General features: G+C 53.4%; 1 protein-coding gene across 3 annotated transcripts; it reads left to right on the forward strand.

Moving 5' to 3' along the window:
* The first annotated feature begins 1,816 nt into the window (after positions 1-1,816).
* Positions 1,817-12,809, forward strand: SCN1B (sodium voltage-gated channel beta subunit 1). Of its 3 annotated transcripts, none has more exons than XM_066243150.1 (6): positions 1,817-2,239; positions 3,866-4,032; positions 4,789-5,029; positions 11,370-11,511; positions 12,032-12,108; positions 12,191-12,809. In XM_066243150.1, exons 1-5 carry the CDS (start codon positions 2,200-2,202, stop codon positions 12,096-12,098), a joined length of 657 nt encoding a protein of 218 aa, XP_066099247.1. In that variant the 5' UTR covers positions 1,817-2,199; the 3' UTR covers positions 12,099-12,108; positions 12,191-12,809. The 3 variants fall into 3 exon arrangements, with proteins under 3 accessions (XP_066099247.1, XP_066099246.1, XP_066099248.1); XM_066243149.1 differs by having other exon boundaries at positions 12,032-12,103; XM_066243151.1 differs by lacking the exon at positions 1,817-2,239 and adding an exon at positions 3,191-3,213 and having other exon boundaries at positions 12,032-12,103.
* Positions 12,810-13,865: the final 1,056 nt, after the last annotated feature.

Below are 13,865 nucleotides of genomic sequence, written 5' to 3' on the forward strand. Positions count from 1 at the left end.
ACCTTTCACATGTCAGTGAGGCTGTAAGAGTTTTTGTAATGAATAGCTTGGGGCAGAGGACTGGAGGAGGGCTTGGACAGAGGCAGGGTGGACCACAGGTGGGGAGCAGAGTCAGCGTCTTCTATCCTGTACTATGTGGTCATGCCAGGTTATCCACTCTGAGTCTCAGTTTCCCGTATCTGTAAAGTGGGCATAATGGTAAACCGCCCCCCACCCCTTGTAGGAAGAATTAGATGAGTTAAGTGCATAGAGCAGCACCAAGCCCATCATAGCAGGTACTCAGAGAACACGAGCTTGTGGGGCTATCAGTAGGTGCCCCTGTCCAGTGCCTGAGGCCTGTCCTCATTGTGCCTCTGCCTGCCACCCCTGCCAGAGGAAGGGGTCAGAACAGCAAGAAGGTTATTTTCTGTAGGGGAATTTCACAACCCAGGAAGTGCTGGCACAGAGGCCCAGACCACAGAGGTATCTGGTGTCCCTAGCTTCCTGTCCCTCAGCCCCAGGCCTGCCCCACACCCTGGTTCCTCTTGTCCAGCTGGGCTAAACCAGAGGGTTTCTGGAACCTCACCCCACCCAGAACTGATACCTGAGAATCCCCCAACCAGAAGTGTCCCTCCCAGCCCAGTCTGACAGCCCAGAGCTCCCAGCGCATCCTCTCCATTTGGCAGAATCTACTTACAAGTCAGGCCATCTGCCATCACTGGGCAGGTTTCGAGATCCACCTGAGACCAGACAAGGGAGTGACTCAGTCTCAGATCCCTCTCTGTGAAATGGGGGTAATAGAACTTGCTGCACATGTTGGGGGAGAGGGTAGAGATGGATTCTGCCCCTCACAAAGGCTCTAGCATTGGCATTTATTCATTTGGCAAATATTTATCAAGCACCCACAATGGGTCAGGCACAATTCAAGGTGCTGGAGACACTTGACAGAGGTGCACAGGACAACAAGACAATGTCCTCGCCCTGGGGAAATTTATATTCCAGGGTTGGAGGAACAGGCAGTGCACATAAAGAAAGAGTACAGTGCCTGGTGACAACTGCTGTGGGTGGGGGGAAGAAATTAGTAAAGGAGGTCAAGTAAGGGAGGGGAGGCAGTTTCCCTGGAATGGGCAGAAGACCTGACAAAGGCGATTTAAAACACAGCTTCAGGAGGAGCCGGAGTGAGCTTTTTGGTCATTTGGGAGAAGAGTGGTCCAGGCAGAGAGAAGAGCAAGGACAAAGGCCCTGAGGCGGAAATGAACCTGTGTTGGGAAAAGCAGGGAGCTTGGGAGTGCAGGGAGAGAGGAATGGAAGATGACGTCAGAGACAAGGGGGGGGGCACCCTCCTGAAAGATAGCACCCCAAACCCCCAGGGCAGCCTTTCTGGTTTGGATCCAGAGTGTCGCTTCTACTTGGAAGGGGTCTGGATTATTATAGGAAGCCCTAACCTGACACCACCTCCCATGCCCACTTGGGTTCCCACACAGTGACCTCCATGCCTGAGGCCAGAGTTCTGAGGGAGAGGTCACTTGGAGGTCCCAGCAATACCCGCTTGATCCCATGAGGATGATCTAACTTGAAGTCTGAAGCCCTGCCCCCAAACTGACCTTTCAGACCCCCATCACTCTGGGGGTAACCTTTTCCTGACCCCGATGATGGGGGTCCCCACCGTGTGGAGGGGTCCGATACCCAGACTTTGTACCCATAGCTAGAGGCTGTGGTCTCTGTGACACCCGGAGAGGCGGGTACGGCGGGTGCCTCCCGGGCCGCTGCGGCAAAGGCTGGGCGGCCGCGCCCTCCCCCCGCGGTGATTCATCCCGCCTCCTCCCTCTCCCTCCTCCTTCCCGGGCAGCGGCCGCCGCCGCCGCTGCAGTGCGCAGGAGAGTGCGGCCCGCGCCCGAGCGCCCCAGCGCCCGAGCCTAAGGGGGCCTGAGTCGGGTCATCGGGCGGATGCGCCCGGCTGCGTGCGCCAGCGCAGCAGCCCGAGCAGCGGCCGCCGCCCGCGCGGCTGGGATGCCCGGACGCCGGGTCCCGGGGCTGGGCCCCCGGCGGTAACCGGAGCGGGGGGGCCGCGCCCCCCCCCCCCCTCGCTGGTCCCAGAGCCGCAGCTGCTGCGCCCGCGCGCTCCGGGAGACATTCTAACCGCCGCCGGGTCCCGCCGCCTCTCGCTCCGCTATTAATACCGGCGGCCCGGGAGAGGAGCGCAGCGCGCGCAGTGTAGCCATGGGGACACTGCTGGCTTTCGTAGTCGGCATGGCACTGGGTAAGTGCGCGGGGTCGCGCGGCGAGGGGCACCTTGGGGCACAGCCGGCCGGCGGTTCCTCCTTCGGGACCCGGGAGAGTGGGGCTAGGGCCGCCCCCGCCCATCCCCGGGCCCGGCAGAGTCTCTTCAGAAGTTGTGCGCACCGGGCGCAGGGCTTGGGGGGAGGGGTGAAAATGCGGGTGGGCCAGAGTCCGCGTGGGCCCCGGCTGGCACAGCTTTGCGGCCTCGGGCGCCCAGCCGGGGGCGAGGAAACGCGGAGTCAGCTGCTCCCGGAGCCCCGCAGGCTGCAATGTGACACCCACGGCCGCGGGGCGGGGGGTGGGGTTGGCGACTCCGGGAGACTGAGACAAGAGAGATGGAGAGACAGAGAGATGGTGACAGGAGACAAGGGGCGAAATACGCTGAAGTACCGGGAGTACTCCGAGTGCGCCTCTGGGAGACGGAAGATGCAGTAAAGGGGCAGACAGAGACAGGAGAGATGCAGAGTTTGCCAGAGAGACATTGAGAGTTGGAGGTGCTGAGAGAAAAATTAAGGGAGGCAGAGAGAAAGGGAGACACTAGTAGACACCAGGAGGAATGGAGTTTAAAAGGGGACAGGGAAAGGTGGAGAGAGATAACAGGAGAATGTGTCTGAGCCTGGGAAGAGAACAGAAAGTGGTGGCACCTTCAGAAAGACCCCTAGGAAAGATAAAGAGGGAAAGTCAGAGACAGAGTTACTTAGGGAGATGGAAAGAGACAGCAGAGGAGAAGAAGCCCCCTAGATTAATGGAGGAAGACACTTGGGGACAAAGAAAAAGACCCAGAGCTGGAGTTGGAGAGACACAGCATTAGCTAGTGAGCTGAGGAGCAGTAAGGAGGAGGTGGCAGGTAAGAAAGTGGAGGAGAGACCTAAAGGGACTAGAATCCAAGTGGAGGTGCAAAGGCCCTCAGGCAGGGAAGAGTTTGGTGAGTTTGAAGAAGCTGATAGGAAGGAGGTGGGTGCCTGAGGACAAAGGCAGGAGAGGTTGGGGAGGGGTGGATGACAAAGGAATCTGAGACTGGGGATTAGGGATGGAGTGTGGGTCTGCCCTGGTTCCAGTGCCCACGTCCCCCTTTGAGGCCTTGCCTTCTCCAGCCTTCTCTGAGGCTGGCTGCTTTTGAGAGCAATCCTGGTGGAAATGACTGCCAGCTCAACTTCTAATGTAGCTGGAATTCCAGACACACCACCTAGATGCTGCAGTACCTCAGACAAGTGGCCTGCTGAAGAAGGGGTCCTTGGGTGGCACGGACTCGGACTCGGAGTTACTGAGCACAGTGACAGTCCTGTTGATTGGTAGTCTTCTGTGTGCCAGCCGCCTGCTTTGTGCCTGCCTCCTGCTAGTACTTTACCTGACTTATGCAATCTGCTTAGCACTTTCCAGGGCAGCAGTGATTGCTTCCTTTACCATTCACGGGAAAACTGAGACTCAGAGAAGATGGGTGACTTGCCAAGGACACCCAGGAAGTGACAGGGCCAGGCTCGTGTCTGGTTCTCTCAGTTTGTCATCATTATTGAGAGGAAACAGATGGTTTTTGCGGAGCCCGAGGGCTAACAACCAGCTAGTCTGGTGTGGCCTAGGGTGATGGGTGCCCCTGCTGTCCCCACAGTGTCCTCAGTCTGGGCAGGCTGTGTGGAGGTGGACTCTGACACAGAGGCCGTGTACGGGAAGTCGTTCAAAATTATGTGCATCTCCTGCAAGCGCCGAAGTGAGACCACCGCCGAGACCTTCACTGAATGGACCTTCCGCCAGAAGGGCACTGAGGAATTTGTCAAGGTGTGGGGGTACCCGGCGTGGGTGTGGAAGGATTAGTGTAGGTGTCTGAGTGGGGGCAGGATTGGGATGGGGTGGTTTTTGCTTTCAGTAATGTGCTGTTATTGATGACCTGAATTCAAGTTCCGGCACCACCACTGACAAGCTGGTGACCTTGGGCAAGCCACTGAGCCTGCCTGAGCTTCAGTTTTCTCCTCTGTGAAGACAGGGTAATCACAGTCTCTAGCTCATAGCTCTGTGTGAGGATTAATTGAGTTGATACACCTGGCCCATGATTGGCACAATGTCGTTGGAATCATTTAGTACCAGCAAAAGTGTTTCAGGTGGTCATCACAGAGGAGAAACAACAGTTTGGATCTCCTCTATATCATGTGTATTTTGAATTACATCTGAGGACACACCGTCCACTTTCAGGGCCCACTGAAGAATTGGGGTCCACAGCAGCTGGATCAGGCTGCCTCTGTTGCTGTGTGAGGTGGATGTTTGGTGGCCCGGGCAGAACTCTAGAGAATGAAGGCCAGGAAAGCTGAATGGGGGCTGGGGAAAGAGGGGTGATAAAGAGTGTGTGTGTCTTAGGACCAGGGACACAATCAGAGTCTGGGGCAGGCCCAGGCATGACCCTGGCCCTGCTGTGCCCTCCCTGCCTGAGCCCATGTGTGTGTTCATCTGTCTCTCTATGTGTCAGGGCAAGGGACAGAATAGAGGTCTAGGTGGGGGACAGGGGCCCAGGCAGTGACACTGCCCCCACCGCTGCCCCAGATCCTGCGCTATGAGAACGAGGTGCTGCAGTTGGAGGAGGACGAGCGCTTTGAGGGCCGTGTGGTGTGGAACGGCAGCCGGGGCACGAAGGACCTGCAGGACCTGTCCATCTTCATCACGAATGTCACCTACAACCACTCGGGCGACTATGCGTGCCACGTCTACCGCCTGCTCTTCTTCGAGAACTATGAGCACAATACCACCGTTGTTAAAAACATCCATGTGGAGGTGGTGGACAAAGGTGAGTCAGAACCTGCCTGTCCCCTTGTCCCTGTTGCCTACTGGCAGCCAGATGGAGGGACAGATGGCAGGTAGGGGACAGGCTGGCTCTACTCCTGGACCGGCCAACTGCCCATGGCAGCAGGGGGAGCAGCAGCACCTCTTTCTCCAAATCTAGCTTTGGCCTCTATTTCCCTTCAACTCACAGAGATGTCACAGCAGGCCTCTTCCATGGAAGTTCTGGGCATCGAACCTCTACTGTTTGTGCTGTGTGACCTCTGGCAGGTACCTCTCTGTCTCTGAGCCGAAGAGTTGTCCTGTAGGGAACAAGATGTTAATGATATCTACCTTTCAGGGTGTTGTTTGAACCATTCCTGCATTCTAGGGAGGTTGTGAGGATTGAGCGATATACTTGGTGTCAGCTGCTGGCATGCCTGACTCACAGCAAGGTCTTGGTACATGGGGACAATGGTGACGGTTCTGCTTGTCAAATAGCCTGAGCCCCGCCTCCCTGTGTCACAGTGGGGAAAGAGATACACGTATGTCACCTAGAGTTGTGCTCCTCCAAGTCTACCATGCTCACAACCCTCCAGAAGTCTTGTTCATGTGCGGATCCTGACTTAGCAGGTCAGGGGGGGGCATGTTTTTTCTGAAAAGCTCTCAGGTGAGTCCAGTGCAGTAGGCCTGGGGCCACATTGAGTAGTAGGATCCAAGGTGTTTTTGAACCGTTTTATCGTCTTGGCTTCAGCGGCCTTGGACCCCTTTTCTGAACCATTTTCTAACGGATGTAAATTGGAATTTTCCAGGGCCCTGTGGCCCACATTGGCTTAGAGAGTCAGAGAGATATCCCAGCCGGTGGACCACCAAAAAGCTGTAGCAGTGACGTCCTTTGGGGCCTGCAGCACGCACACACCTTCATGGGCAGTGTCCATTGTCCTTCCTTCCCCCAGGACATACCTCAATGTCTTAAGTGGAGTCCCTCTGGGTTGGGGCTCTTATAGATGTAGAAACTCAAGTTCAGGGAGATAAGATTACATGGCCACAGAGATGGGACCTGAATTGGAAACCAACCAAGCCTGTGTGACTTCTGTTTCTGTTCTTGCCATGATTCACTAGCCTCTGCTGGCAACCAGAGCCTGTGGGTTTCTTTTGATAATTAACATTTCTACGTTTATTATCAAAGTGATCTAGCAGAATTCAATTTAGGAGACATGTCTGAGCAACCCCTGGGTATAGGACAAGATGCTGGGAGGGCAGCCACCCATGCACATAGAAGGTGGAGCCCTGCTCGCGTGTACAAAGGTGCCCCCAGTTACTGTAGTTGAAATCTGTGTCAATCCTGTCTCTCGAATGAGTGCTGAGGTGAGGGGCTGGGAGGTAGCGAGGCTCCATGAGCCCGGCAGGTATCAGGTCCTTTCCATCTCCTGGTCTTGGCCTGGCACAGGCTGGGTCCTCATCTTCGTGGTGGAGGCCGGGGCTCAGGCACGTGCTGAGGTGAGGGGCTGGGGGGTGGCGAGGCCCCATGAGCCCGGCAGGTATCAGGTCCTTTCCATCTCCTGGTCTTGGCCTGGCACAGGCTGGGTCCTCATCTTCGTGGTGGAGGCCGGGGCTCAGGCACGCCCATGCCTCAGTGAGGTCTCTCTTTTCTGACATTATCTACCATGTTGTACTACTTCTCAGAGCCTGTGTTCTCAACATTTACATAATATAGAGCTCTTTACATTGTCCTCCTGGAGCCTGTGGTTTTACATTACCCACCATACTCAAGTACTTTTTATCTGCCATATTGTTGCCTTTTAACATTGCCCACTTTATAGTATTTTATATTATACTCTATACTATACTCTTTTAATATTATCAAGTACTCAATAGTATTTTTATCATAATCCATCATACTGAAGTATTTTTAAAATTATCTACCATACTATCATATTTTTATCATTACTCACCATGCTATAGTATTTTAAAATGTAAAATATATTGTATGGTCCTGGCCGTGTTGGCTCAGTGATAGAGCATCGGTCCAGCATGTGGATGTCTTGGGTTTGATTCCCGACCAGGGCACACAGGAGAAGCACCCATCTGCTTCTCCACCCCTCCCCCTTTCCTTCCTCTCTGTCTCTCTCTTCCCCTCCTGCAGCCAAGGCTCCATTGGAGCAGAGTTGGCCCAGGCACTGAGGACGGCTCCATGGCCTCCATCTCAGGTGCTAGAATAGCTCCGGTTACAAGGGAGGAAAGCCCCAGAGGAGCCGAGTATTGTACCCTAGTGGGCATGCTGGGTGGATTCCGGTCAGGCACGTGTGGGAGTCTGACTCTCTGCCTCCCTGTTTCTCACTTCAGAAAAGTACAAAAAATAAATTAATTAATAAAAAAATAAAATACAAAATATATTGTATTATTTTAAAACTTTACTTGTTATACTATATTCATTACCTACCACACTGTAATTTTTGTTGTTCTGTTTTGAGTGGCAGGGAGAAAGAGACAGGAAGGAACGTCGAGCTACTCCTGATCAGGGAGTCAAACTGGCAGCCTCCGTGCTCCAGGACGATGTGCCAAATAATTGAGCTATCTGGCCAGGGTTTTTTTTAATTTATTAATTTTTTAGAGAGGCAGCGAGAGGAAGGCAGAAGGAGGGGAGGGGGGAGGGAAGCATTCATTGGTTGTGCCCTAACTGGGGATCAAACCCACAATCTTGTCATTTCAGGATGATGCTCTTAACTGACTGAGCTAACTGGCCAAGGCCCACACTGTAATATTTTTAATGTTATTCATCACACAACAGTTATTTATTTTACTACCCATGATGTTTTGTATTATTAGCATTGTTGGCCATGCTGTATTCTTTTTTATAATAGCTCACTCTTTTTTTTTTTTTTTGTATTTTTCTGAAGTGAGAAGCAGAGAGGCAGAGAGACAAACTCCCTCATGAGCCTGACTGGAATCCACCCGGCATGCCCACAAGGGGGCGATGCTCTACCCATCTAGGGTGTTACTCCTTTGCAGCCAGAGCCATTGTAGCGCCTGAGGTGGAGTCCAAGGAGCCATTCTCAGTGCCCAGGCCAACTTTACTCCAATGGAGCCTTAGCTGCAGAAGGGAAAGAGAGAGAGAGAGAGAGAGAGAGAGAAAGGAGAGGGGGAAGGGTGGAGAAGCGATGGGTGCTTCTCCTGTGTGCCCTGGCCGGGAAATGAACCCAGGATTTCCACACGCCAGGCCAACGCTCTACCGCTGAGCCAGTCGACCTGGGCCTAGCTCACTCTTTTACTGCAGTTTCAACTTTACCCACCAGCCTATATTGCCTCCTGGTAAGAACTGCTAAGGAATATACTAAGTCATTTCTAAAGAAGGGGCAGTGGTGTTGGTGGAGACCTTCACTGGCTGGCAGAGGGGCTGAAGGTGGCAGGAGGCACCTAGGGTCCTCCACCAGGATTGGACCTGGCAGATGGTGACAAGTGAGCTAATTCTATTTTGGATGTGTCAGCCAAGTGTAAATGAATCCGGAGGCTTTGGCTAGAAATAAATGATCAAGGCCCTGGCCAGCTGGCTCAGCGGTCGAGTATCGGCCTGGTGTGTGGATGTCCCAGGTTTGATTCCCAGTCAGGACACACAAGAGAAGTGTCCATCTGCTTCTCCACCCCTCCCCCTCTTGCTCCTCTCTCTTTCTTTCTCTCTCTCTCTATCTCTCTCTCTCTCTTTCCCTCCTCTCCTGTAGCCATGGCTCGATTGGAGCGAGTTGGCCCTGGGTGCTGAGGATGGCTCCATGGCTTCACCTCAGGTGCTGAAAAATGGCTCTGGTTGCAATGCAGCAAGGGCTCCAGAGGGGCAGAGCATCGCCCCCTAGTGAGCTTGCCGGGTGGACCCCAGTCGGGGCACATGTGGGAGTCTGTCTCTGCCTCCTCTCCTCTCACTAAAAAAAAAAAAAAAAAAAAAAAAAAGGGATTTATTTAAAAGTCTTAGGGTTAGCAAACCAGAAACAACTAGACAATACCCAGAGTGTTCCGAAGATGAAAGAAAAGCTGAGTTCTTAACAGTAAAAAAAGTGCATTCTTAAGAAAAATCAGTCTTGCATTCTAAGCCTCTGAATTAATCCAAAATGGTAATCTTCCAGGTGTCCAGTGGTCTGGATAACAGATATCAGTAGGTCTAGATACGTGAACATTCTTTTCGAAGTCCTTAAGGGGTAATCAGAGGGTTACCTATAGTATACATACATAGTCTATTTCCAGTCATAATTGGAGAGTTCAAAAATTTAAGTTCCCAGGCTAGCAAGAGTAGAATAATTTCCTCTGCCTCAGCCATCTGATTTTGGTAATTTTTAAAAAAAATTTTTTTAAATTTATTTATTCATTTTTAGAGAGGAGAGAGAGAGAGAGAGAGAGAGGGGAGGAGCAGGAAGCATCAACTCCCATATGTGCCTTGACCAGGCAAGCCCATGATTTTGGTAATTTAGCAGCCTGACTCCAGTGATTCTGTGTGACTTCTTCACTCTGCCTCAGATGTACCCCGTGTGAGTGAACGGTGTCTTGAGGTGAAGCTGTGTCTGAGGCTGATGAGAAGTCTGGCCTGTGTGGGCACGCAGGGGAAGCGCTTGGAAAATTTGGGGTTTTTGAAGAAATCAGAGGTGTCCCCAAAGAGGTGCCTCTGAACCCCTGTGTGCCCCGTGCCTCGGCCCCTCCCTCCGGGGATGTCTGTGTGGGTTGATGGAGACTGCACTCACTGGACAGCAGCTCTTACCTAGTCTGTCTCTGGCTATGGAAGTTTTGCAGAGCAGATAAGAGCTTAGACCCTGCAGTCTGTTGCAGCTGCGGTTGAATCCTGGCTCTGAGTCCAGTCCTACCTGTGCATCCTTGCTCAGCGCCTTCCCCTCCCTGGGCCTCAGTATCCTCATCTGTAAAATGGGCTGCAGAGCAGCGCCTGTCACTGTCCTAAACAGATTGGGAAAACAGGAGGTCTCGGATTACTTAATTCATTTAGGCATTGAGTTCTAGGAGCAGGGTTGAGAACGCTGGTGATGTGAGCTATATCCAACATATATCAACTCAGTGTGCTTCCTGAGGTCAGCTGACATGGAAGCCAGGGTTGTCTTGAAGAGTCAGGGAGATGTTCAGATAAGGAACAAAGCACAGAGCCTGGCTGAGAGCACGTATTCACTGTCTGAGATGCATTTATGGGATATTTTGAGTGAATGAATGAATGGACTGAGTGAGTAAGTGGATCAAGTGTGGAACCCTGTCCCTGGCTTCCCCTATGGAGAAGGAGGGGAGAGGCACCAGCCCCGCGCCCTCCCTCGCTCTGGCCCAGAAAGCGTCGGTGCCATCTGCATGGGTGAGCAGCAGAGAGTGCGCACTGGTGGAGGGAGGCCGTGTGGGTACAGTGGGGGAAGATGGGATTCTGGCCAGCCAGAGGAGGGGCCGGGGATGTGGAGTGGACACCTGCAAAATCCAGCCCAAGATGCCACAGTGGCCTTCCACAAAGGTCCCCTGGCTAAGTGCGTTCCTGTTACAGTTTAAATTTAGGCCCAATGAAAGAAAGCTGGCGGTGGCAGGAGCCAGTGCTGTGAAAGGGCAGAGCGTTTGTGGAAAACAGCTGGCAGTAGCCAGCACTTGGGTGAGTGCAGCCAAGCGGGGGAAGGATGTTCACTGGTGTTTCTTCTTCCCAGCAACTCTGAGAGAAGGCATGAATATTATCCTCTCCATTTTACAGAGAGGAAATCAAGGTCCAGAGAGGGAGAGTCACTTGCCTAATGTCACACAGCTAGTAAGAGGCAGAAGCAGGATTTGAACCTTGGAAGTCTGGCCCCAGATCCCTTGCTCTTAACTGCTGTACTGCCCCAATAATAATAATAATAATAATAATAATAATAATAGCAAACCTATATTGAGTGATACTGGTATATTGAACACTATTCTAAGAATTTTTTAAAGCTTTTTTAAAATTCTCACTACACTCTCATGGAAGAGATATTGTGACTGTCAACTCTTTACAGATGGGGAAACTGAGGCCCAGAGAGGTTGAGTCACTTGCCCAAGGTCACACAGATGGCAAGTGGCAGAGCTGGGATTTGAACCTGAGCTTTCTGGTTACAGAGCTCTTGGGTACCCACAGCCACCTGACCGACACAGATGCACCCTCAAGTTACCCAGGGAGGCAGGGCGAGATGATCCTGAGCCCACCACAGCTGGTGATTGCGAATCACAGAACAGTGGTGATTCGGGGAAGCGGCACGTGTCCGTTTGCAGACCAGGCCCAGGGAGGTTGAGCCGCTTGCCCAAACTGCCACAGCAAGCTTGAGGAACACGTAGGCTGTCATGCTTCCTGAGCCTGGCCTCCGCTGCCACTTAACCCTGCCTGGCCCCTACAGCCAACAGAGACATGGCGTCCATCGTGTCTGAGATCATGATGTATGTGCTCATCGTGGTGTTGACCATATGGCTTGTGGCAGAGATGGTTTATTGTTACAAGAAGATTGCCGCCGCCACGGAGGCTGCTGCACAGGAAAATGCGTAAGAAGGGTTGGTGGGGAGGGTTGAGGCGATCCGCAGGGGAGAAAGCCAGGGTACCCTCTGCCGGGCATCTCCAGAGGGGACATTTGTTGTCAGAGATGGGATAAGGCCATGGTGAGGTCCCAGCTCCCTGCACTACTTTTCTTAGGACCCAGGGTTCAGGCCCAATAACCTGCCCCCCAAAGGTACAGGAGTCCAGGTCCCAGCCCCCTGCTCCACTTCTCTTAGGACCCAGGGTTCAGGCCCAATAACCTGCCCCCCAAAGATACAGGAGTCCAGGTCCCAGCCTCATTCTCCAGGACCCAGGAGGCTGAGTCCCTAGTCCCCTCCTGCTGCAGACTCAGGGCCTCAGGGCCGCAGCCTGGACTCCTTGTGGGTCACTGAGAGTCCAGACCTTAGCCTCCTCCTTTCTCTAACTTGAGCCCTGTGCACCTGGGATAAGACCACAACCCTCCTCAGTCTCCTGGTGGTGGGCCAGACTGATGAGGGGTCACTGTCCACCTGACCTTTGCCCCCGCAGCTCGGAATACCTGGCCATCACTTCAGAAAGCAAAGAGAACTGTACGGGTGTCCAGGTGGCTGAATAGCCCCGGTAAGGTGGGTAGATGGGCAGAGGCCGGTGGGCCTGGGTGCGTGTCAGCTGACTAGGCCCCTGATCCTGTCTCTCCCTCACCTGTAGGCCCTGGGCTCCGCCTCAAGGAAGAGCCAGCCCTGACGGGGAGCATTCAGGCACAGCCTGCCCCCAATGGGGGCTGGCCGTTCCGGGCCTCCACAGCCTCAGCGTTCTGCCAGCGGAGTCGCCAGGGTGGGGAGGGGCAGGGGGTTTGGCTCACAGCCCTAATCCAGCCTTCTTCCTCCTGCCCACTTGCCCACTCTCGCCATGCATGATGGGTAAAGCAATACTGCCGCTGCCCCCACCCCTGCTTCTGCTGCCTGTTTTGGGGGGGCGGTAAGGTCGGGGCAGTGTCTCTGCACCTCTCTTCTTGCTGATTTGCACACATTGGCCGCTCAGACACGCACTGTGGGCGCCCAGCCCCTCCCTGCCCAGTGGGGTCCCGACAAGCTGGAGCAGTTTTGGGCAGGGGGTTCTGGGACCCACTTCAACCCTCACTGATACTTCCCCTCTTGCTTCCTCTGGCTGGACCTGGGGTTCCCTCTCCTGTGATGCACTCTTGCCCAGCCCAACTCCATCCTCTCTCACCAGCCTTGGATTGTGGCCACTTAGAAAGGGGCCCAGTCAGCCTCGTCTCTCTTTACACAAGTAGTTTTGTTCATGAAATAAAGATTCTTGGACTTGATTCAGTCTCTTGTGAGCGCAGTTGCCCTCCACACCCCACACCCTCATTCCAAGAACCTCAGTTTTCCCTGAGGTCCTGCCCTCTCTACACATTCAGGGGTAAGGATGGGGAAAGAGCAGGTGGGTGCAGGGTCTCAGGCCCAGCGCCTGCCTGGAGGTCCAGCAGGTGTAGCCACTTAATACACACTGATTAATGTGGGGTTGGGGTGTCATTAGCTAGGGGGATCATGAGTGGGAGCCAAGGAGGCAGGATGGGAGGGGTGCTGCAGAAGCGGCGTGGGTTTTTTGTGTTCTAGACTAGCAGTGTCGACCAAACCACTGAGCATAACTGAATCAGGAGCCTTTGTTAAAAATAAAAATGTCTGGCCTGGCTGGTGGCTGAGTGGATAGAACATTGGTTTGGAGTCTGAATTCCCAGGTTTGATTCCTGGTCAGGGCACACAAAAGAAGTGACCATCTCCCCACCCCCCAACACTTCCCCCTCCTCCTTCTCTCTCTCTCTTTCTCTCCTGTAGCCAGTGGCTTGATTGATTGGAGCTTGGCCCCAGGCACTGAGGATAGCTTGATATTCGAGCATCAGCCCCAGATAGGGTTGCTCAGTGGATCCTGGTTGGGGTACATGTAGGAGTCTGCCTCACTATCTCCCCTTCTCTCACCTAAATAAGTAAATCAATTAATTAATTAATTAAAAAAATAAAAATGGCAAGCCTGACCAGTGGTGGTGCAGTGGATGGAATACCAACCTAGGACACAGGGCCCAGGTTCGAAACCCCTCGGTTGCTTCCTGAGTGTGACTCATCTGGCTTGAGCACAGGCTCACCAACTTGAGTGCGGAGTCACCGGCTTGAGATCATCATCATGATCCCAGGGTCACTGGCTTGAGCCCAAGGTCACTGGCTTGAGCAGGGTGTCACTGGCTCAGTGTGAGCCCCCTGGTCAAGGCATATGTGAGAAGCAAGACCCACTGCGAGTTGCTGCTTCTCATCTCTCTCCCTTCCTGTCTGTCTCTGTCAAGAAAAAATAAAATTAAAATGGCAAAGTTTTATCCAAGGATCTT

This window comes from Saccopteryx bilineata, chromosome 9, assembly GCF_036850765.1.
Source record: "Saccopteryx bilineata isolate mSacBil1 chromosome 9, mSacBil1_pri_phased_curated, whole genome shotgun sequence".
NCBI classification, from domain to species: domain Eukaryota; kingdom Metazoa; phylum Chordata; class Mammalia; order Chiroptera; family Emballonuridae; genus Saccopteryx; species Saccopteryx bilineata.

Excerpts from the sequence above, each read along its gene's own strand:
- SCN1B (XM_066243150.1), top strand. The coding sequence starts at position 2,200 with ATGGGGACACTGCTGGCTTTCGTAGTCGGCATGGCACTGG. Across the intron at positions 2,240-3,865 it reads CGTAGTCGGCATGGCACTGG|TGTCCTCAGTCTGGGCAGGC; the intron begins GTAAGTGCGCGG and ends CTGTCCCCACAG. Across the intron at positions 5,030-11,369 it reads TGTGGAGGTGGTGGACAAAG|CCAACAGAGACATGGCGTCC; the intron begins GTGAGTCAGAAC and ends TGGCCCCTACAG.